At 34.6% G+C, this 25,969-nt stretch overlaps 1 protein-coding gene across 1 annotated transcript in view; it reads right to left on the bottom strand.

Annotated features, from left to right (window-relative positions):
• The window catches only part of DPP10 (dipeptidyl peptidase like 10), a 662,859-nt gene that overhangs the window by 476,971 nt on the left and 159,919 nt on the right, over window positions 1-25,969 (bottom strand). Inside the window, exon 3 of the mRNA XM_065880921.1 lies at window positions 11,689-11,784. Within this exon, the coding sequence (XP_065736993.1) occupies window positions 11,689-11,784 (96 nt within the window). The remainder of the gene's footprint in view (window positions 1-11,688; window positions 11,785-25,969) is intronic.

Here is a 25,969-nt window from a genome sequence, read left to right on the forward strand (position 1 = left end):
AACATCATCTAAAAATTCTAGTCAAATTCATATAGTCAGATATGAGTCAAAGGAAATCTTCCCTTATTATTATCTATCTTTCCCATAATATGTCTTTCCTTAAGACATAGATGTGCTTTTATTGGTTTATAAACATTATTAAATGTTAGTTTAAGGACAACACAAGAAACTCACCTAAGACATTTTCTCTACTCTGATGTATCCTACCCAACACTGAACATGGAAAACCTGGATTCTGGCCAGAGCTAAGTACTGACTTTGAATTGGGAAGAAGTGCAGAAAAGCTGTTAGTGTCTCAACTTACTCATCTATAACACAAAATTAATGTCCACTCTACCTCTGAAACAAGGTTTCTCAAAGAAATGCAAATAAGTAACATATGTTGAAACATCCTAGAAAAGTAGAAAAGTAAATGTAGACCTGAATTATTATAAACATATTAGGTGAAATTCCTGTTACTGACATCTCCCATTCTAAGGAAAATAACACAGCTGGTAACCATCAGAGCAACTTCAAATTCTTCTGTTTTAAAATCATAATCTAATAATATGACTCTGCTAAAGGAGATCAACGTATAACAAGTACAGTAAAGTAATAGTATTAATATTCTAAGTATATACTAATCTGAGTTGATTGACTTTTTTCACCATTGATTTTAAACACACACACACCCAGGCACACACAGAATATTACAGATACTCTTACATACTATGCTAATTCCTATGCCTCTGCCATAATACTTCCTTGCTCTCCCAGTGATGTACTCATTCTTCTCCTAGGCTCATCTGACCTCTACACTGAGACTGAACTCCATCTTTTCCATAAAGATGACTGCAGTTATTCTTAGCTCAAACTGATCTCCAATGTCTTTTTTTGTCTTTTCTTCAGTAATAACCCAGGAGTTTATCACCGAATTGTTGTCTGATTATTTCAGGTATGTTATTTTCATCTAGTTTCTAAATTCCCTGGGTACCATAATCACATTTTATTCCTTTTAAACATGTCAGTGGTATATGTATATATTAGTCATAACTATTATCACATATAAGAGAAAACAGTATCAAATAAAGGAGAGGCAAAGAGAATAAAAGAGTTCCAAAAGCAAAATGTGCTGCTGTGTGTCCTCCATCATAGTGGGGAGAGAAGTGTGGAACAGATGTGTTTTGGCTTCTGGGGAAAAGGTTAATCAAACCTCATCATGGTCTGAATAGAGTATTTCTTGAAACTCTCAGATTACCTCTACTTCCTACCCCAGTCACGGCCTTTTGATGACTAGCTTTACTTCTTCAAACTCTGTATACCAAAAAAAGGTACTGTGAACAATAAGGAACGCATTCATAATTTTCCTGAGCAAAAGAACTGTGTTCAGTCATCTTTATAAACTTTATATCTAGACGAATGCTTGGCTATGCTCAATATCTTGAAGGAATATTAGATGAATAAACCGATGGAAAAATAGATGCCAATGTCAAAGTATCTATTAATCTTTATTTGTGTTGACAAACCCAGTTCCTGGGCCAACAAAACCAGCACCAACCATGATTGTGTGGAATGCACTGTAAGTACACAGTCTGTTTTACTGCAAACCTTTTAAATGTCAATGAATCCTACCTGGAATATACAAAACTCTGTGCAGGGCATGTAATTGGAATTCAATAATGCTTGCTGACGAATCTAAGCATAACTGTTTCATACCACTCATGCAGACATTTTTTCCTTTTAAAAATCAAAATATAGTTTTCTACTTTAACAAGTAGGTTGTGGGTTTCCCTGGTGGTGCAGTGGTTAAGAATCCGCCTGCCAATGCAGGGGACACGGGTCCGAGCCCTGGTCTGGGAAGATCCCACATGCCACAGAGCAACTAAGCCCATGCGCCACTACTGAGCCTGTGCTCTAGAGCCCATGAGCCATAACTACTGAGCCCATGTGCCACAACCACTGAAGCCTGTGCGCCTAGATCCTGTGCTCCTCAACGAGAAGACACTGCAATGAGAAGCCCGCGCACCACAACGAAAAGTAGCCCCTGCTCAGCACAACTAGAGAAAGCCCATGTGCAGCAATGAAGACACAATGCAGACAAAAATAAATAAATTAAAACAAATAAATTTATTTAAAAAAAAGTAGGTTGTAACATAAAAGTTTAGCTCTCATAATCTAAAATTTGGTTTATATTTCCAACTCCCTTTAAATACTCTTAAGTAATCATTGTATTTCTAAAACAGAAATATTATTTTCCTAAATTTTTCCCCCAAAATACTAACACTGGATTTTATGAGTAAATCCTTTTCCCTACTCCCTCTTTGCATTTAGTATAAATATAGTCATTTTAACATAAGCTGGAATCTTAAAAATATTTTCTTAAAAAACTATTTAGATTTAAAGTTCAAACAAAACTATGAATATTTGCAGTGGTATGTAAGGTTACCATAGTTTGATTTTTTTATACTAAATATTTCTATTTTGATTTCAAGTGCTTTTAATATAGATTATTTTAAACTTTGGTTAAAATATATGGAGCATGTAAATCATTTAGCAATAAAGAGAACCTTTTTGGTAATCTGCAGAAAAGTAAATATGCTTTAATGATATACTTCTGTAAGCACTTCTTTAGTTTTGGCAGGAAATGATCTACTCTTGATAGTAAGATACTTTGACATACATTACTTTAAAAAAGAGGATCAGCAATGATAACAATTAATTATATTTTTAACCTAATTTTCAATTCTTTGAGCTGTGAGTCAGGAAATACAGATGCCATAATTTCAATAACCTTCTATGTGTTTACATTACTGGGAGGGGAAAAAGAAACAGTAAACTACAGGGAATACTCTGCCTCAACAAAAAAGGAGTAAGAGTGCTATTATAAGAATCTGTGCCTCTTAAGATAGACCAGCACTGCTCTGAGAACATTTTTATTTTAAGGAGAATTTAGTAGATTTTTACATGTTCTAAAAGTAACAACATAAACAAAAAGATTAAAAATTTAAAATATTAAATCAATCATAGAAAATTATTTAATGTTAGCATATTTAATTCTGATATAACTTTTGTTGCATCTACAAGTGTGTGATACAATTGGGAATGTACTATGCATATTATTCTGTATTCTACCCTTTCCACTTAATATTTTATTCCAAACATGTTCTAATGTCATTATTCTTTTCAAAAGATCAGTTTCAATGGCTGTATAATATTCCATTAATTGGATGTAAAATAATTTCTCTAACCACATACTTACTTTTGCACATTTACTCTCTACTCAATATTTTATCCTTATAAATTATGTTTCAATAAAAATATAAATTACCCTCAAAACCTCATAGTCATGAATTCAATTCTACTTTTTTAAACTATCAGCTTGGTTGATGTTTATAAAAAATTAAGGAAAAAATTAAAAATAAGTTAAAAGAGTTAAAATTCTGACCCAGAGCTTGGAGTGATAATGCTGTCAGAAGTGTAGCTCCCTGCACACAAAGAAATCCAACAGTTTCTGCAACACAACCAAACTGAACTGATGGACAGAAGCCTTTGCGTGATAAAGCAGTGCCAAACCAAAAAATAGCAAACTAGATTCATTTGTCCCATTTCCCTAATTATGAGTAAATATTATTGATATTATTTCAGTAATTTGTTTTATTTTTCATGAAGATTACAACAATGGCTTTTCACTTTCTGTTCAATATCCTGGATATAATTCATCAGGATGAGGCTCCTGGGGCATTTGGAAAGGATTATCAGGTGCCCAGAGCATCTCTAAAAGCTATTGTCAGGATAACATTCTAATAACCATTCTAAGATCTACTTGGCTCCAGATTTTTGCTTTTTATTTATGTTTTCTTAACTTTTATTTTTTGCCTTTGCCTTTTTATCTTTACTTTTTGAACATTTTTGCTTATTTAATTTTCACTGTGCTTTTGCCTATAGGAACTATTATCCCCACTATAGATGAAGAAACCAAGCCTCAGAGACTTTAAAAAATTGCTGCAAGACTCCGGTTTGTCTCTGTTTAAGGACTTTTCCTATTTCAATATGTCATACTGTAACACATCACTTGAAAGATAACAGGTTTAAATATCTATTTTTTTTTTTTTTTTTCTTTGCGGTACGCGGGGCTCTCACTGTCGTGGCCTCTCCCGGCGCGGGGCACAGGCTCCGGACGCGCAGGCCCAGCGGCCATGGCTCACGGGCCCAGCCGCTCCGCGGCATGTGGGATCCTCCCGGACGGGGGAGCGAACCTGCGTCCCCTGCATCGGCAGGCGGACTCCCAACCACTGCGCCACCAGGGAAGCCCCTAAATATCTATTTTTGAATATCATATGGTAGATGAGTTCAGTTGTCTCCAACATTGTCCGATAAAATTAAGATTATATCCAAGGGGGAGAACCTTCAAGATGGGGGAGGAGTAGGAAGTGAAGATCACCTTCCTCCCCACAAATACATCAAAAATACATCTACTGTCACAAAGAAAGAAAACTACAGGCCAATATCACTGATGAACATAGATGCAAAAATCCTCAACAAAATACTAGCAAACAGAATCCAATAGCACATTAAAAGGATCATACACCATGATCAAGTGGGGTTTACCCCAGGAATAAAAGGATTCTTCAATATATGCAAATCAATCAATGTGATACACCATATTAACAAATTGAAGAAGAAAAACCATATGATCATCTCAATACATGCAGAGACAGTCTTCAACAAAATTCACACCCATTTATGATAAAAACCCTCCAGAAAGTAGGCATAGAAGAAACTTACCTCAACATAATAAAGGCCATATATGACAAACCCACAGCCAACATCGTCCTCAATGGTGAAAAACAAACCATTTCCACTAAGATCAGGAACAAGACAAGGTTGCCCACTCTCACCACTATTATTCAACATAGTTTTGGAAGTTGTAGCCACAGCAGTTGGAGAAGAAAAAGAAATAAAAGGAAGCCAAATCGGAAAAGAAGTAAAGCTGTCACTGTTTGCAGATGACATGATACTATACATAGAGAATCCTAAAGATGCTACCAGAAAACTACTAGAGCTAAACAATGAATCTGGTAAAGTAGCAGGATACAAAATTGATGCACAGAAATCTCTGGCTTTCCTATACACTAATGATGACAAATCTGAAAGTGAAATTAAGAAAGCACTCCCATTTACCACTGAAACAAAAAGAATAAAATACCGAGGAATAAATCTACCTAAGGAGACAAAAGACCTGTATGCAGAAAATTATAAGACACTGATGAAAGAAATTAAAGATGATACAAACAGATGGAGAGATATACCACGTTCTTGGATTGGAAGAATCAACATTGTGAAAATGACTCTACTACCCAAAGCAATCTACAGATTCATGCAATCCCTATCAAATGATCAATGGCATTTTTCACAGAACTAGAACAAAAAATTTCACAACTTGTGTGGAAACACAAAAGACCCTGAATAGCCAAACCAATCTTGAGAAAGAAAATCGGAGCTGGAGGAATCAGGCTCCCTGACTTCAAATGTAAATTGATACAGCCACTATAGAGAACAGTGCGGAGGTTCCTTAAAAAACTAAAAATAGAACTACCATACGACCCAGCAATCCCACTACTGGGCACATACCTGGAGAAAACCATAATTCAAAAAGAGTCATGTACCACAATGTTTACTGCAACACTATTTACAGTAGCCAGGATATGGAAGCAACCTAAATGTCCATCAATAGATGAATGGGTAAAGGAGATGTGGTACATATATACAATGGAATATTACTCAGCCATGAAAAGAAACGAAACTGAGTTATCTGTAGTGAGGTGGGTGGACCTAGAGTCTGTCATACAGAGTGAAGTAAGTCAGAAAGAGAAAAACAAATACTGTATGCTAACACGTATATACAGAATCTAAAAAAAAAAAAATAAGTGGTTCTGAAGAACCTAGGGGCAGGACAGGAGTACAGACGCAGACATAGAGAATGGACTTGAGGACATGGGGCGGGGGAAAGGTAAGCTGGGATGAAGTGAGAGAGTGGCATGGATGTATATACACTACCAAATGTAAACTGGATAGCTAGTGGGAAGCAGTCGCATAGCACAGGAGATCAGCTCGGTGCTTTGTGACCACCTAGAGGAGTGGGATAGGGAGGGTGGGAGGGAGACACAAGAGGAAGGGGATATGGGGATATATGTATATGTATAGCTGATTCACTTTGTTATAAAGCAGAAAGTAACACACCATTGTAAAGCAAATATACTCCAATAAAGATGTTAAAAAAAAATTATATCCAGGGCCTCACATGTGATCATTCATCCCAGCTAGACATTTTCCACACACACAAAAAATAACCATGCAACAATTCACATGCGTGATGGACATTGGGAAGGACAAGTCTGTACAGATCAGAGAAAAATCTATTCACACCCTGAAGAAAAGAACTGAAATGAAACCTCTACTGATTGTGGATCAAGTGGGCCCTCCTTAATATATCAAAGAAATATAATAGTTTATCTCATTATGCTAGCCGAACTATTTTGAGTTTTAATTGGTCCAGACAGTGTGCTAATTGCTGGGGTGACTCAAACATAAATATGACACAAGACCTATTCCTCAGGGTTTACTGTCTCTTGGAACCGAGCTGCTCTAAGAGTCATGTTGGGAGACTACACCCAGTTGGGAAGTGATGGCCACTGGTCCACAATGCGATAAGTTGAGCTGAGGGTAAGCGTTTGATGCTTTCGTAGCAATTTGACAGTGCCGCCAGATCCAAATGCATGATAAGTGGCCTAATTTAACTGAACAGATGAACCCATGGGTGAGCCAGCAACAGACTAACTATATGCAGAAGAACCTCATTACATGATGTTGTGATTCAACCTTAGTCTTTCCAGTATACCCCAGATGTACTTAAAAATCCAAAATATATTTCTTGATGAAAAGATAACTGATTTATAATCTACAGAATAAATTTTGAAATTAGCCAGTGGTAAAGAGTTGAAGATAAAGTTTAAAAAGACAGTATCACCTTATTCATTTTGTATAAAAGCTTAAAATGAACATCCTGAGATTGTTAAAACTGCTTTAAAATCTCCTTGCATTACCATCAGCCTTATTTTGGAGACTGATTTCTTCTCTCCAATAATATTATTAAAAAAAAAAATAGAGACAGTCTAAACATACATTATCCCCTAAGAGTGGTGCCGTTGTCAATCTAACCTAGATTAGTTAACAAGAAGGAAGCAAGTTCATTTCCTACATTAAAACCTCTGAATATTGATATGCCAGTTCCTGTTCAAAACCTGAGAATTGGCATTTAATGTGAATAATCACTATTTCTCTCAATATCTGTTTAATTCTCATTTAGCAATAACAAAAAGTTATGAATATAATAGCAATCCTATTAGTCGCCTGTATATCCGCTCTCAAAGTAATATATGAAATTCCTCTTTTATTCCAATGTTATGTTGGTACTTATTATATATTTTTGCAATGTAATTTTAAAACAGTTAATTATAATGAGCTAAATTTGGGGGCTGTATTTGTAATATTTACTTATTTTATTTTTCTAATAATTTTATTGTGTTTTTCAAAAACATTGATTCATGCCAAATAGGAAATACAAACAAAGTATTAAATTTTAAAACAGTGCTCTTTCACAATAGTTTCAGAAGCACTGTCTTAGAGGAGATTAGACATGTTATAATTATAATCAAGGAAGAAATTTCTCTATGAGAGAATCAACCTATGGGTTTTAGAGGAAGATGATGCTGGCAGGAAAAAGAACTTTGCACCTGGGAATCAAGTTTCCAGTGGGACAAAATGGGGGCGGTCAGATTGGGGAGAGGGTTCCAGGTAGAGAAAGTAGTGTTGGCAAAGGCACAGAGTCAAAAGAGCTTTTGAGCCTTATGAAGAATATCAAGCAGTTCAATACCCCTGAAACATAATGTTAAGTAGAAAAGTAGGATAGAGGCCAAGCTTGATTCTGAGACGTCTGGAATTGAAAGGGAGGAGTTTGGAATTTATTCAACTGGCAAAGGGGTTCCTCTGATGGTTTTTGAGAAGTGTGTTTACAGTTTTTAGCTGGGCCTTATAAAGTTGTATTTGGCAGGAGACTGCTGGAGGATTGGAGACCCATGAAACTAAATAAGGAGTTTGGTATTAACATATATATGTTGCTATACATAAAACAGATAATCAACAAGGACCTACTGTATAGCACAGGGAACTCTACCCAATATTCTGTAATAACCTATATGGGAAAAGAATCTGAAAAAGAATGGATATATGTATATGTATAACTAAATCACTTCGCTGTATACCCAACACAACATTTTAAATCAACTATACTCCAATATAAAATAAAAATTAAATTAAAAAAAGAAAAAGTAGTTATAAAATCACACAAACATACATATTTATCAAAAAATTCAGGAAAAAATGAATAAGCAGAAAGAAAAAAAATATATCAGGTCAAAGTCCAGCCATCTGGAAACACTCACTGGTATACAGTAGAGACAGTATGAATCACATACTATCAACTCTGTTTTAAAGACACCTTTGTTTACTTTTTATACCATAAACATGTAAATATGCTTATACATTTTTTTAGTGACTGCATAAGTTACCATTATATGGATGTCCTTGGGGTAGATGACATGACTGCAATATTCAACATGAAAGGATTAGTCACAGTGAGATCTGTACCCATGCAATTGTCAAAGAGGTAGTTAATGCCTGTGTTAAAGATGTGAATGTCATCTCAGAGTGAAACACTGGGAGAAGGTAGGCTTTATACTTCAACATAGTGATTAAAGCAGGCTCCACCTCTTATCAGCTGTGGTTTTGGATAAGTGTTTTGCTTTAGCCTCAGTCTTCTGGGGTTCATCATTATAACTTACATGCTATCTATGAAATATGTCCATAAAGCATCCAGCACAAAGCCTAGCGTAGAAGGCACTCAATTAATATGAGATTTTTCTTTGATGATTGATAGGTCCTCAAATGTACGTGGGGAGATGAATAATGTTAAAGAAGATGGATTTCTGAGTTTCAAGGTGACATAACTACGAAGAAGGTGCTATAAAAATGGAGATTTCAAGGATCTGAGCAGATTTGGTGGAAGGCAGTTGTTACGCTAACCATGAACACGAGCACCCATCCAAGGCTGCATTGACATTCACAGATATATTGTTTGAGAAGCAGCATAATGAATGACATTGCTACACTTCAGCCTACACGTGTCAGGGCCATCTAGATGCCCTCCTTCTCCTTGACCAGTAATGTATTAAATGCTCCTATGGTGACCTCCAAGAACTAAAATGAAGCTTCCAAATGAGCTTAGTTTAGACTCCTTCAAGCCACTTACATACTATAGAAACCTGGTGAGACATGTCATGAGAATAAATAAGAAGCTCACATTTTACATTTAGATATAATCTGTGACAATGAAGCCAGGGTTACACATTGTATTTATATTCCCCACTGTATTATCTGGCTTTGTGAGGAATACGTAAATAGGCCAAGTACCTAGTGATTGCCAGAAAGGTGATCTGGATTGGATAGAGGAAAAAATGAGCACAAATCTATTCCCCTGCTGGAAAAGCAACCCAGTGCACACAACCTACTGACAGTGAGTCAATTCTTTCAGTGGTATTTATAAAGACCACATGGCTCTAAGAGCTTAGATATTGTTTAATTCTGTGTAAAAGGTTGTTTTATGTCAAGTTCTTTTATAAATATATTTGATCTTAGGTTTTATTTATAGTATGATAATACACTGCAGCTTTGTCCCAGGATATATTTTCAAAATCAGCTTTACCAATGATTGGTAAAGAAATTATGAAAAAAAATGATTAACTCCAAATAATTTTAGTTTGATATCTTGTGAAGCATTAGAGTAGAATGCGCGCCCTAGATATTGAAATGTGGCTTAATTTAGTATGCAGTTCTCTGCTTAAACACTGCTCCAGTCCTTTGATACTTCGATATCAAAGTGTCAGTTACACACAGAAGTAAATGCCTCTTTAAATAGTTCTAGCTAACCTGAGAAGGGGGACGAGACCCATGATTTTCTTCTTGCTTCCCAAAGTCAAAAACTGCACAAATTTCTATAGTTTGGTCAAAATCATGATGAATAAAACGGAATATTATTCAGCATTTCAAATCTAATGACTCAAAGTTTTTTGGTCATCTCCTTCAATAGAAAATACTTGCTAGCAAGTAAAAAGATGACTCATAAAATTACAATGGCACATTAGGAGAATGATTTGTGGGAGAGTCACGTATTAGAGCAAGGCTAGGTAATTCCATACCTTTTTTTAAATTTAGTAATAGTACTCATCTGAAATAAATCATAGTGCACCTCTGAAATAATCATAGTGCAAAGGCAACAATAAGGCAAGAGCCAAACTTATGAACAATCCAAAATGAAAATATACAAATAGATTAATAAAACTGCTATCTTGTTTTCTCTATTTGTAACATCATCACCATGATAATACTTACCTTGCAACCAATTTCAACTGAAACCTGAGTTTACAGAAAAATAAAACTGAACTTGTTAAATGATTTCATTCATTTATTCAAAAAAAACAAATCTTAAGTGCTTGCTGCTCTCCAGAAACTGTATCAGTGCTAGGTAAACAAGTATGATTTGCCTCCTGCCCTCATGAATTAAGTTACATTCTTTTTATAGCTTCCATAAATAAACATTTAATTTGCAGGCATAAATGTATTTAATTAGGGTATTACAGAAGAAAGGATGGACTGTAAGTGAGACGTTATTCATCAGATACAAAGGCAAAGCTCTTCTTAGCTATCATACATGTAACCTACTCTAGGCCTTTAAAACAAGCAAAGATATTATGTCTAAATAAAATGAAGGGCAAAGATTAACAGCTATCTAACCATGGTGATTAGTATAGTCAGGCAAATTGTAATATTCCAGAAATGAAAACCTGACTTCCTTTTCACCAACACATTTCTTATAACTGGATTACCCAATAACTCCCCCTACCACCTCCCACAAAGACAAGCCAAAGTCCATGGAGCCACTCAGTGGTTTTGATTGATTGATTGATTGATTGTATTTGTAATTTAAATTCTTTTTAAAACTTTCTGAAAATAGCAAAATCAGAAATAACCTAAGGAAAGCTGAGGTGATTTCTTTGCCAAGCCACAAAAAGCAAAAATGCAATGTGTTCCCATGCCCCTTCTGTCATTTCAACTTTGTAGAGTCAACTTTGTAGACCCTCAGGCTGGAGAGTCTCCCTAGTTTGTGGCATTTAAACTTAAAAAGAAAAGCCACAAAGAGAGAGAAGAAAATTAATCTGATTGCCAAATCTGAATCACTTATATGTACACTCCCAAAATCTATACTTCTACACCAAGGAGAATTACCCAGAGAAATGCTAGAGATGTAATACGTGTTTGCAGTCACATAACTAATGATTCATGAGGGAAGAGCAGATACAGAGCAGTCAATCTAATGTTTGGGGGATAATTTTATTGATGAACTACCTTAGGAATTAGTTTTCTCTCACATGAGCCAAGGTATAAATTTCTGATTAAATGGTATCTGTAATCATTGAAGCATAATGTCAATTAAAATAACCACTGGTGGTCAACCAGTGGTCAAAAAAAACACTATTTAATTTTAATTATACAGAACTTGAAATAAATATAACATATAAGAATGTATACACATACCATTGATCCATCGAGCTTCTGGATCATGAAGCACAAATTCTTTCCTGAAGAGGTCTTCTAAAGACAATCTGGTTTCTGATGAATTTGTGAGTTCATCTAAAATAAAGTAAATTGTAGGTTAGACACATTCTCCAAAGAAGACATACCGATGGCCAAGAGGCATATGAAAAGATGTTCAACATCACTAATTATTAGAGAAATACAAATTAAGACTACAGTGAGATATCACCTCACACCAGTCAAAATGGCTATCATCAAAAAATCCACAAACAATAAATGCTGGAGATTGTGTGGAGATAAGGGAACCCTCCTACACTGTTGGTGGGAATGTAAATTGGTACAGCCACTATGGAGAACAGTAAGGAGGTTCCTTAAAAAACTAAAAATAGAGCTACCATATGACTCTGCAATCCCACTCTTGGGCATATATCCGGAGAAAAACATAGTCTGAAAGAATACATGCAGCCCAATGTTCATTGCAGCACTGTTTACAATAGCAACCTAAATGTCCATCGATAGAAGAACAGATAAAGGAGATGTGGTACATATATATAATGGAATATTACTCAGCCATTAAAAAGAATGAAATAATGCCATTTGCAGCAACATGGAAGGACCTAGAGATTGTCATACTGAGTGAAGTCAGACAGAGAAAGAGAAATATCGTCTGGACTACTTTTCTTTAAAAATATGTTAACTAGATGACAATATAAAGTGGAAATTTTAATGGGTTTTGGCATTAGAAGTTTGTCTGTTCCATGATACTTTTCAACCCATTAAATTATTTTCAATATTAAAATTGTCTTGAGCTACCACAAATTTAAGAGATCAATCCTTTGTTATGTAGTGATATATATAATATGAAAGCAGTTAATAATTTCTATTGTGCATTGTGCCCCAAAGCACACATTTTCACTGTTTAACCATAATCCAGCCCAATACTTTCCAAAATCACTTCAACATATTCTCTCTAATGATAAATTTACAGTTTTGTTGTAAACACCAAAGATGAAGAGGTAAAGGTCCCAAACAAATATGATCAATAAAACTTCCCAACTTGAAAGGAAGTTCACCAAATAAACAGAATAAATACCAAAATTCCACAAATAAACCCAACAAATACTAAGTGGACTTAGGAGTTAAATGTAAAAACTCAATATAATGCCAGAATATGAATGAAAAGCACATGTTTATATTAGTCCCTGACACATAAACTAGGTGTACTTCCTTTTTAAATCCCAAAATCTAAGAAATGGAAGGACAACACAGTTTAGATACCAAAATTAAGCATAGCAAACATACTTTTAGACAAAAGAGCCTACAGACAAGTTTGTGATATTTCATTTTCTTTGCAAAATAATATGATTGTTTATTTACTGTATAAAATCATCTTTGTGACCTTTCAGCTGTGACCTTAACTCTGGTTGAAAATAAAATGTCAACAATATATGCTAACTTCATTAGATATTGTTTTTTAAAAGTTCAGTACTTATTGTAGCAAGAGCTTTGTTTCTTCCAGCTGAAAAGCTGGGGCAAAGAATCAATAACTTCAAATGCAGTTTCTTTCAACATGAATCAGCCATGTAGTTAACCCACAAAATAACTGTTCAGAAACAACTGAAAAAAATATAACAGATGGAACTAGTGAGAATTGTTTGACCCAAGCCTAGTATGAGACGTGATTATATATAGATTTGCAAAACAAAATGCTCCATTTGACAGTCTGACACAAAAAAATTTAAATTTACCTTATTCATTCAACAAATACTAGGGCTCTTAATTTTCAAGGTGTTAAGTGAAGTATTGTGAGGTGCAGGAGACATATCTATGTCCTGCCCCGAGGGGTTCACACAAAGCAAGAAAGAATACGATGGATGTCAGAATGAGGACACAGAGTACTGTATGAGCTCAGAGAAAGGAAGGAAAATATCTTGCAAAAACAATCAGAAAAGGCTTCAGTGAAAAATATAATGACCAAATATCATGCATTGCTGGTGGGAATGAAAAATGGTACAGATACTTGGAAGACAGGTTAGCGGTTTCTTACAAAACTAAACATGTAATCTAACAATTGTGCTCCCTGGTATTTACCCAAATGAGCTGAAAACTTACAGCCACACAAAAATCTGCACATGGATGTTTATAGTAGCTTTATATATAACTGCCGAAATTTGGAAGCAACCAAGATGTCTGTCCTTCAGTAGGTGAATGGATAAACTGTGGTCCAGATATTGTGATACTATGAAGTGATAAAAAGAAACGAGCTATCAACCATGAAAAGACATGGAGGAACCTTAAATTATTAAGTGAAGGAAGCCAGTCTGAAAAGACTCCATACTGTATGATTCCAACTATGTAACATGCTGGAAAATGTAAACAATGGAGACTCTAAAGATACTAGTAGTTAGAATGGTAGATACATGTCATTAAACTTTTGTCCAAATCCATAGGATGTACAACAGCAAGAGTGAACCCTAAAGTAAAATATGAACTTTGGGTGATAATGATGTGTCAATGTAGGTTCATCAGTTGTAGTAAACATATCACATGTGGGATGTTGACAATGGGGGAGGTTTTACCCATGTGAAGGTAAGGGTAAATGGAAAAGCCCTGTACTTTCTGTTCAATTTTTCTGTGAACATAAAATTTCTCTTGAAAATAAAATCTATTCATTTTTATTTTTAAAAGTTAAATGACCTGGGCCTTACAGCTTTCAAAAGACAGAGAAAGGGAATGGCATGGACAAGTGAAGGGATGAGAGCATTTTAGAAAAAAGAATGACCGCTTTTTGTTTGACACAGCAAAAAAGCTTTGATGCTAGAATTAATTTTCTGTCATAGGAGTTTGGGATTTTAATCAGATGAGCTAACTTTATCAGGATTTCAGAAATATATTTATTCTATGAGATATCTCAATAAGACCAGATTTGGGTATAGGCAAGTTTCACAATTTAAAGTTTCCTGAGATTATATAAATGCACCCTAATTTGTCCAATACAACCCCTTTAATTCTTAGATGATTACATTTTACCATCTCTCTTTGATATGCATTTATTTAGTTGATCCAATGAAATTTATATAGGTAAAGGTAGATGGTAGGAGTCTAACTTTCAGTGGAAAGTAGATTATGATACCACAATCTATTAAATAAATGATCCTTATCAACTGAATTGAAAAATTTACTATATTTTTGCTCCTAGGTAAATTCCACATATTTTGTTTACTGTATTTTTTGGGTATATGTAAAACAAACAAAAAAACACCTTGTAAGGCAAATGCAGCATACCATACAATCTTTTTTTCAAATACTTTTTTCAAATATTATTTTGGCAATTCTCAAACGTCTGTTCTTTCATATGGGCTTAAAAATCATATCAAAATCCACCAGAGGGCTTCCCTGGTGGCGCAGTGGTTGAGAGTCCGCCTGCCGATGCAGGGGATGCGGGTTCGTGCCCCGGACCGGGAAGATCCCACATGCCGCGGAGCGGCTGGGCCCGTGAGCCATGGCCGCTGGGCCTGCGCGTCCGGAGCCTGTGCCCCGCAACGGGAGAGGCCACAACAGTGAGAGACCCGCATACCGCAAAAAAAAAAAAAAAAAAAAATCCACCAGAATGGGAATCTTATTAAAATAGCCTTATACATACACAGTGAATTGGAAAACTTTAAACTTTAGGTACATTAATTGTGTTTCATCTTCTATTTTTCATATAGATCCTTCACATTTCCTACTATATTTACTAGTAAGTATATATGGTTTGTTATTGTGAACAGAATATTTCCCATTGTCATTCTAAATGAATTAATACACACACACAGAGTTAATAATTATATTATTCACCATATCACATTTTCTTTAAAATGCCAATGGAAATTAAATCTTTTATTTTTCTACATATTCAATTCTATCATCTGAAAATACATTTTCTTTTTCTAAAGTTTAAATTTATATGTATATATATTTATATGTATATCTGTGCATGTATATATATATATGTGTGTGTATATACATTTATATGTGTATATACACACACACATAATATATATATAAAATTTTCAGGTATTGCAGACTCACATGCAGTTGTAAGAAATAATACAGAAAGACAAATCCTTTATACACTTCCTCCAGTTTCCATCAATAACATATGATATCTTGCATAAACAATATCTCAAAAAGAAATTGACATTGATACCCTCCACCAACTTTATTCAGACTTCACCAGTTCTGCATGTATTCAGTTGTGTACATGTGAGTATATGTGGCTGTCTTTAGTTCTATGCAATTATATCAAATATGATGAGTACCAGTAAGGCAGAGAACAGTTCCATCACCAGAATCTCCTGTGTTGCCCTTTTATTGCCATAACCTCCCTCTGCAATCTTTGGCAACCACTGATCTATTTTCCATCTTTATGATTTTGTAATTTCAAGAGTGCTATGTAAATGGAATCATGCATTATGTAATATTTTGAGATTGGCAGAGATCCATCTTAGTTGTTGAGTGTATCAATTCTCCGTTCCTTTTTGTTGCTTGGTACTATTCCAGGGCATGAATGTATCAGTTTGTTAAACTATCCATCTGTTGAAGGAAATCTGGGTTATCATTTGTAGCTTGGGGTTATTATGAATAAAGCTGCTATGAACATTAATTATAGGTTTTTATGTGAACATAAATGTTCCTTTCTTTGGGATAAATGCCAAAATATGCAATTGCTGGGTCACACGGTGCACATTTAGTTTTGTAAGAAAAAATCGGATGCTTTTCTAGAGTAGTTGTACCATTTTACATTCTCACCAGCAATGTAGAAATGACCTAGTTTTTCTGTGTTCTTGCAAGAATTTGGTGGTTTTTTTAAAAAAATAAGCCATTCTGATATATGTGTAATGATATGCTGTTGTGGTTTTAATTTGCATTACCCTAATAGCTAATGAACATCTGTTAATGTGCTTATTTGCGATGTTTATATCCTCTTAAAGTGAAATGTCTGTTCATGTCATTTGCCCATTTTCTAATTGGATTGTTTTGTTTCTGTGACTGTTGAGTTTAGAGTTTTTTATTCTAGATGTAAATCATTTGTTGATATGTCAACTTCGGATTTCCTCCAGCCCTCTACCTTGTCTTTTCATCCTTTTAAAAAGGACTTCTGCAGAGGAAAAGTTTTTTAATTTTGATGAGATCCACTTTATCATTTTTTCCTTTTATAAATCACACTTTTATTGTCAAGACTAAGAATGCTTCAACTAATCCTGAAGATTTTCTCCTATCTTTTTTCCTAAAAGGATAATAGTTTTATATTTTACATATAAGTCCCGGAATCATCTTGAGTTACTTTTTGTCTATCATGTGAGGATTAATTAGAGGTTCATATTTTATTTTTGTTTTTTTGCATATTGCATGACCAATTGCTCCAGCACCATTAAAAAGCATTTATTTCATTTTAGTGAATTATTTCATTAGCTCGAGTGTCAAAACAATGTTGAATAATAATGATGAAATAACAATCCTGCTGTCTTCTTTTATTATGGCAGCATCTTTAATATTTCATTATTTAATAAGATGTTTTTTCTTGATTTTTGGAAAGGAATCTGTATCATGCTTAAGTAATTTGTTTTTATTCCTATGTCACTTCGAATTTTTATCTGAAATTATAACTATGTCATGATACACTTCCAGCCTTTTATATAAACATAATTTTCTCCTTTAATGTGTTGATATAAAAGTTTTATAAATGAAATTTCCTATTTCCAACCACCCTCTATTTCTATAACAAAATCCAACTGGTCATGGCAAACTATTATTATTTTTCTACTGCTAGATTAATATGTTAAATGTTTATTTAAATGTTCAGATGTTTTTAATGAATTAAACTAATGGTCCATTATTATTTTTCATTTTGTATTATATTGATCAGTTAACATTTTAATAATTTTAGTAAATATTCTGAAATCCATTTATTTTCTATAATCTGAAATAATTCAATAATTTTAATAGTCAGGATTTTTTTAACTCCAATTGCCCTTAGAATTTATTATAAAATCAACTCATCAAAGTAATTCAAACTATTGTGGTTAAATTTAAACAATAATCAGATAAATTTAAACAATAATCAGATAAAACTTAAGGTTTAATTTATTCGTCTTCATTCATTACTGAATGAACTGTATATACTTCATTACTTCATTCCTCTTTCTGGTCAAAATTTATGTCATTGGTTTTTTTTCCTTATTTCTTTGTCCATTTCTTTAAATTTTTCCTAGCTGATAGGCACTATCCCTGAGGTCTCTTGAATTTTTCAGTCCTAGAAAAGAGACTTCTTCCTCTACATATGATGAATAATTAAGCTTCTGTTTTAATAGCCTTGGAGGCTGGTTTTTTTATCCCCTAGCTCCTTTTATCTCCACATCTCATCATAGTCTTTTGGGGTGTTCATCCTTTGTAATCAATCATCCCTTTTCCAAATACCCCTCCCCAAGCCCTATTGGGATATCCATTTGGAGGGGAAACTTAGGCTCAGCAAACCTAAAGATTTTGACAAAGTTCACATGGTTAGTAAGAGGCAGGACTGAAATTGGAACCTACATCTCTCTGACTTATTAAGCTCTACTGTCTCTCAAAATAAGTTTTCTTTTCTCGTTCTCTATAATATTGTGTTAATTAGGTTTTTTTTTAATGTACAATTTTATAAATGATATTTTCAGAATATTCTTATTTCCTTTTAGCCACAATAATCCTCCTCCTAATTGAAATTCAACTCCTCCTGTACCCTTTCCAGACTTTATTACCATCCCATTCTGCTCCAACCCGCTCATGAAGGTACCATTGCTACAGTCCTTCTATTTTCTCACATATAGCAGTGTCACAGCATTCATGAAAAAATGGAGCTTTTTGTTTGTTTTCTTCAAGAAATTGTCTATAAAATGTCAGCCTGAAACTCCAAATTTACCCTCTGCTCATTGTTGCACTCTATTTAGTATTAATATTAGTAGCATCACCTATCACACCGCATCAGCAAACATTTATAACCCAGCTGCAACCTGATTTCTCAGGAACTTAAATTATGTTAGAACCATCTGAAGAAATCTTATATTTCATACATTTTAATAATTTTCTCTCCATTTTGACTCTACAGCCACACTTAGCAAACAGAGAATCCTGGGCACCATTTCTTCATCCCAATCACTCACATCGAACACTGAGAAGGTAGCTTAAGAAGGAAATTGGTATTAGATTGTAAATAATTTTAAGAGATGATTCCTCATGTAAAGCTCCTTTCTGACAAATCTTCAGAGGAAGAAATTCTGAAATCAACACCTATTCCTAGTACCAACAAAATATTACTTTTGTCAAAAGTAATTAGTTTTGTCAAAAGCTTTTTAAAAGTAATTAATTTTGTCAAAATATTAATTTTGTCAAAAGCTTTTTCTGTATCTACTGAGATGATCATATGGTTTTCATTCTTCAATTTGTTAACATGGTGTATCACATTGATTCATTTGCATATATTGAAGAATCCTTGCATCCCTTGGATAAATCCCACTTGAACATGGTGTATGATCCTTTTAATGTGTTGTTGGATTCTGTTTGCTAGTATTTTATTGAGGATTTTTGCATCTATATTCATCAGTGATATTGGTCTGTAATTTTCTTTTTTTGCAGTATGTTTGTCTGGTTTTGGTATCAGGGTGATGATGGCCTCATAGAATGAGTTTGGGAGTGTTCCTTCCGCTACAATTTTTTGGAAGAGTTTGAGAAGGATGGGTGTTAGCTCTTCTCTAAATGTTTGATAGAATTCACCCGTGAAGACATCTGGTCCTGGACTTTTGTGGGTGGGAAGATTTTTAATCACAGCTTCAATTTCATTACTTGTGATTGGTCTGTTCATATTTTTTATTTCTTCCTGGTTCTGTCTTGGAAGGTTACACCTTTCTAAGAATTTGTCCATTTCTTCCAGGTTGTCCATTTTATTGGCATAGAGCTGCTTGTAGTAGTCTCTTAGGATGCTTTGTATTTCTGTGGTGTCTGTTGTAACTTCTCCTTTTTCATTTCTAATTTTATTGATTTGAGTCCTCTCCCTCTTTTTCTTGATGAGTCTGGCTAACGGGTTATCAATTTTGTATACCTTCTCAAAGAACCAGCTTTTAGTTTTATTGATCTTTGCTATTGTTTTCTTTGTTTCTATTTCATTTATTTCTGCTCTGATCTTTATGATTCCTTTCCTTCTACTAACTTTGGGATTTGTTTGTTCTTCTTTCTCTAGTTTCTTAGGTGGAAGGTTAGATTGTTTATTTGAGATTTTCATTATTTCTTGAGGTAGACTTGTATTGCTAAAAATTTCCCTCTTAGAACTGCTTTTGCTGCATCCCATAGGTTTTGGATCGTTGTGTTTTCATTGTAATTTGTCTCTAGGTACTTTCTGATTTCCTCTTTGATTTCCTCAGTGAACTCTTGGTTATTTAGTAATGTGTTGTTTAGCCTCCATGTGTTTGTGTTTTTTAAGTTTTTTTTCCCTTTAATTTACTTCTAATCTCATAGTGTTGTGGTCAGAAAAGATGCTTGATATGATTTCAATTTTCTTAAATTTACTGAGGCATGATTTGTGACCCAAGATGTGATCTATCCTGGAGAATGTTCTGTGTGCACTTGAGAAGAAAGTGTAATCTGCTGTTTTGGGATGGAATGTCCTAGAAATATCAATTAAATCTATCTGGTCTATTGTGTCATTTAAAGCTTGTGTTTCCTTATTAATTTTCTCTTGGGATGGTCTATCCATTGGTGTAAGTGAGGTATTAAAGTCCCCCACTATTATTGTGTTACTGTTGATTTCCTCTCTTATAGCTGTTAGCAGCTGCCTTATGTATTGAGGTGCTCCTATGTTGGGTGCATATATATTTATAATTGTTATATCTCCTTCTTGGGTTGATCCCCTGATCATCATGTAGTGTCCTTCCTTGTGTCTTGTAACATTTCTTATTTTAAAGTCTATCTTATCTGATATGAGTATTGCTACTCCAGCTTTCTTTTGATTTTCATTTACATGGAATATCTTTTTCCATCCCCTCACTTTCAGTCTGTATATGTCCCTAGTTCTGAAGTGGATCTCTTGTAGACAGCATATATATGGGTCTTGTTTTTGTATCCATTCAGCGAGCCTGTGTCTTTTGGTGGGAGCATTTAATCCATTCGCGTTTAAGGTAATTATCTATATGTATGTTCCTATTACCACTTTCTTAATTGTTATGGGTTTGTTTTTGTAGGTCCTTTTCTTCTCTTGTGTTTCCCACTTAGAGAAGTTCCTTTAGTATTTGTTGTAGAGCTGGTTTGGTGGTGCTGAATTCTCTTAGCTTTTGCTTGTCTGTAAAGCTTTTGATTTCTCCAAAGAATCTGAATGAGATCCTTGCCAGGTAAAGTAATCTTGGTTGTAGGTTCTTCCCTTTCATCACTTTAAATATATCATGCCACTCCCTTCTGGCTTGTAGAGTTTCTGCTGAGAAATCAGCTGTTAAACTCATGGGAGTTCCTTTGTATGTTATTTGTCATTTTTCTGTGCGCTCAATAATTTTTCTTTGTCTTTAATTTTTGCCATTTTAATTACTTTGTGTCTCGGTGTGTTTCTCCTTGGGTTTATTCTGTATAGGACTCTCTGTACTTCCTGGACTTGGGTGGCTATTTCCTTTCCCATGTTAGGGAAGTTTTCAACTATAATCTCTTCAAATATTTTCTCGGGTCCTTTCTCTCTCTCTTCTCCTTCTGGGACCCCTATAATGCGAATGTTGGTGCATTTAATGTTGTCCCAGAGGTCTCTTAGGCTGTCTTCATTTCTCTTCATTCTTTTTTCTTTATTCTATTCTGCGGCAGTGAATTCCACCATTCTGTCTTCCAGGTCACTCATCCGTTCTTCTGCCTCAGTTATTCTGCTATTGATTCCTTCTAGTGTATTTTTCATTTCCGTTACTGTATTGTTCATCTCTATTTGTTTGTTCTTTAATTCCTCTAGGTGTTTGTTTCTTAATTCTTCTAGGGCTTTGTTAAACATATCTTGCATCTTCTCGATCTTTGCCTCCATTCTTTTTCCGAGGTCCTGGATCTTCTTCACTATCATTATGCTGAATTCTTTTTCTGGAATGTTTCCTATCTCCACTTCATTTAGTTGTTTTTCTGCGGTTTTATCTTGTTCCTTCATCTGGTACATAGGCTTCTGACTTTTCAGCTTGTCTATCTTTCTGTGAATGTGGTATTTGTTCCACAGGCTGCAGGACTGTAGTTCTTCTTGCTTCTGCCATCTGCCCTTTGGTGGATGAGGCTATCTAAGAGGCTTGTTGACAGTTTCTATTGAAAGGCTAAATATTTGTTAACCAAATAGTATCCTATGATTATGGTTATAATTATGAATAATAGCACATGGATCCAATGAGATGCACAGTATAACAATGATCCCAAGTATTTAAAGAACTGGAAACAGAGTAATTATTTTTTTTAATTGTACAAGATATAGAATCTTAGCTAAACCATTCAACTTTGGCAACAGGAGTGTAGAAACAGAATTGACATTAAATAATTCTCTCCATGTTCTTTTCTCTGTTCTAGTCTATCATTCAAGATCATAGACTTCTATTGGTATTTCTGTGCTTTCTTCCAAAAATCCAATCTTGCTTTTAAATGGCCTTTTGAAATAAGTTGGCCACATAATCTTAGATGAGAAAAGAAAATTCTTCAGTAATGAACTGAAGGAAAACTAATCTGTGACTTTCAGTACCTGGTTTCTCTTTACTTAAACTGTGTTACTTTTTATCTGGTTTACTCTTGACATCAGAGGTTCAGAAATATTTCTTTTAATTTAAATCTTATTTGAAATAATTTCCTGTTAAAACAGTAATGAAAAGAAAAATCTAATAGGTAGTTATTCAGAATTCCCACAAGAAGAACAAGGCTATTTCCTCTTTCTGCTCATTTGATTCTCTCTTTTCTCTGGACGTCCAATGTACCACCACCTTTATTTCCCACAGCTACATTTAAATCTCTATTCTTAAAGGTTATTCTCATTTCCCATGTTTAGTGTCACTATAGGTTACTCTTCTAGTGCATTTCCATTTTATTTATTTATTTTTTTGCAGTTCGCGGGCCTCTCACCTTTGTGGCCTCTCCCATTGCAGAGCACAGGCTCCGGACGCGCAGGCTCAGCGGCCATGGCTCATGGGCCCAGCCGCTCCATGGCATGTGGGATCTTCCTGGACCAGGGCACGAACCCATGTTCCTTGCATCAGCAGGCGGACTCTCAACCACTGCACCACCAGGGAAGCCCGCATTTCCATTTTAAAACATTATTGATTTTTCAAAGTTCATAGAAAGGGTAACACCCCCGCCACCCTGCCTTATATAACTGTATATATGAAAATATAGAATGCAAACCATAGCAGTCACAGCCAAATTCCAGATCTTTTCAAAATATTTGCTGATTGTACATTTCCTAGTCAGACTTTAAAGTTTTGTTTTACTACTTAACAGCTAAAGCACTAATTCCTTTCTTTTTTCCATCATTTTCCCATTCTTTTCTTTTACTAGGATGCTGAAATACAATACAGCAGACTGAATATTGTCAAAATTTATGTCATTTCAGATCAGATATAATATACCAAGTTCTTTTTAATGTTTCCTGATTTATCACCTAGAAAATGAACAAAGGGTTACTATTTCCAGTTAAGGAGCTACACATAGTTTGGAATGTAAAATTGAGGAATAAAAATACATATCACTGAAACAGAAGAAAATTACAAGGTATGCCCTGGTACAAGTTACATTTCTTTTCTTTTTTATTTATAAATGAAGAAATATATGGAAATCATTAGGCAAAGTACTCAGCTTATTTAATGTTAGCCATTGTCATTATTATTATTAAAATGTTAAAATGTATAGGTCAATATAAAGCAAATTTGAATTTTAAAATTTCAAAGTCACAAAACAAAATGTTTTCCCTTTCTTTGGAGTTTTTGTTTCTTTCATAGTTCCCTTCAGCCCAAATATTTCCATTATGTTCTTGGATGTACCCTACCAGAATATAGTATTGAGTTGCATGTTTTAGTAGAAAAAGTTAGTGAAATGTAAAATTCACTCAGAAGTCTCTTTTTGAAAGAAGAGTATTTGGCTATTTTGAATTTGTAAGGTCAAATATATGGATCACACAAATAAATTATAAATCAGTCTTGTCAATGAAGCAGCTTGTCACTTAGTATTCTGAACACCAATTCATCCACTCAAGCAAAAGCACAAAGGGAATTAGTGCACTGTGTACCATCTGTTTTATAGTCCCAGAAAATTACCTTTGTTCCTCTTGGTATGCCAGGAGTTTCCTTCCTCTATCTCTTTCTTTTGCCTTTTCCTACTCCAATATCTTGTGGCAACAGCTAAGTTTCTTGAGTAAAAGGCCAGTCAATTCCTTATCTTCATCAATTCTATCACCTAGAACCACTTTTGACTCAGATTAACCCTGTATCTTATAAAGTCTAAATTATATATACCCTTCAAATTAAATTTACTTCCTAAATCAGATTATCTTCCAATGAATGTTCTTTCTTTCTCAAGTATATTTCCAGCATGTAGCATTCATACAGAAAGCCACATTTTAATTATAAAAAGTCATTTAAAAATTCAGCTATGTGGAAAGTTACTAAATTGTAACTACAGCTGAGTCTGTACTGAATGGAATGAAGAGGACGGCTGGCAAATAAGGTATTATATATTTATTTAACTATCACTTTCTTCCCTCTCCCAACTCTGTCCTTTTTTTTCACCATACATGGGGAGAATTTCTAGGGAATGTACACTGAATACAAAATACTGAAATACAGATTACAAGAAGTTTGCCTTCTACGATCCATTCATCTTCTCAAAGTTTCCCCACAGACAGTTATGAACTTATACTCCCACTGCCTATACTCAAACAGGGACAAGCACTAATGCTGAAATAACAGTAATCAGAGCTAGGAGTTCATATTTTAATCCTAGTTAAACCCTTAACTAGTGCATAGGCCCTTGGCTAGTTCTCTCCATCTATTCAGGAGTAAGTTTCCTCATTTGTAAAGAGAAAGGGTTGGACTAAATTACACTGTGGCTGGCTGTGTTCTAGAGACTCTAAAGCTCTCTTAGGACAGAAAGGAGAGGGGTAGATGGGAATTATGTGGTTAAAACACGTCAACCAGAACAGCTCTGCTGTTGACATGTTTGGTTTCTTCATATAGAATTTTATTGGATGTACCCCTCCCCAAACACACACAAAGGCCCATAAAGTATCTTGCATCTGTAAGATGCCCTAATTTCTGTTATATTCTGTACGAGTTCTCCTTATTTTCAGCAGAGACTCTTAAGTGCTCATCAAAATAAGGAATGTACTTTCAGGTTCTGAAGGACTTATTAAATTTTACTTCAAACTTGTCATCTCTTGAATAAGTAAATCAAGAGCCTTAGGATTTACTCATAGGTTTAATTAGTCAAATTAGTCAATTATTCAAAGTGCTAATCACACTCAATCTTCTTTCTGAGACTTTTTCCAAATTAAATCTCCTGAATTTGAGTAGAAAACCTAAATGTGAGAAATATACTTGCACAAAGGCCTTTCACATTGTGAGAAGAAAAGGCAAATTACAGACTGATACACATATACACATAACACACACCTTACACACACACACACACACACACACACACACACACGCTAGAATGATGTCTTCTTTATACCCTGATGTGTTATAGCTCTACTCTGGGCCTATGAGCTCTTATATAAACAAGTTTGAGCTCCTCCCTCAAGCATACTTTTTATTTCAATCACATTACCATGAGCAAATTTTTGTTCCATATCTCTACTACCCTACAGGAGAGCACTGCAGAGCATAATCTGTGGGCAACTGTGGAAGCAGTCCTAAAAGTCAAAATTATATTCATAGTAATACTAAGGCACATCTTCCTTTTACACTGGGTTGAAATTCCCACTCCCAGAAGCAAAACCAAAGTGGATGCAACTACAGGCACCTCACTGAGAGTCAATACTGTGACATAAAACTATATGATAGTCATTCTGTTCTTTAGTCTTATAAATGCTCAAAAAACGCCTGAAAAATCCTATTCCAGTGAAGAATTTCCTCAACACAGTTCTAAAAATTGTCCATTGTATTCAGTCTCCACCCTTGATATCTTTTTAATATTTGTGTGGTGAAAAGGGACTTATACCTCCTCCCCTCTGCTGCCCAAAAAGCACTTCCCCTGCATATCGACATGGTACTTGTTCCAAAGAAAT

Source organism: Phocoena phocoena, chromosome 7 (genome assembly GCF_963924675.1).
Source record: "Phocoena phocoena chromosome 7, mPhoPho1.1, whole genome shotgun sequence".
NCBI classification, from domain to species: domain Eukaryota; kingdom Metazoa; phylum Chordata; class Mammalia; order Artiodactyla; family Phocoenidae; genus Phocoena; species Phocoena phocoena.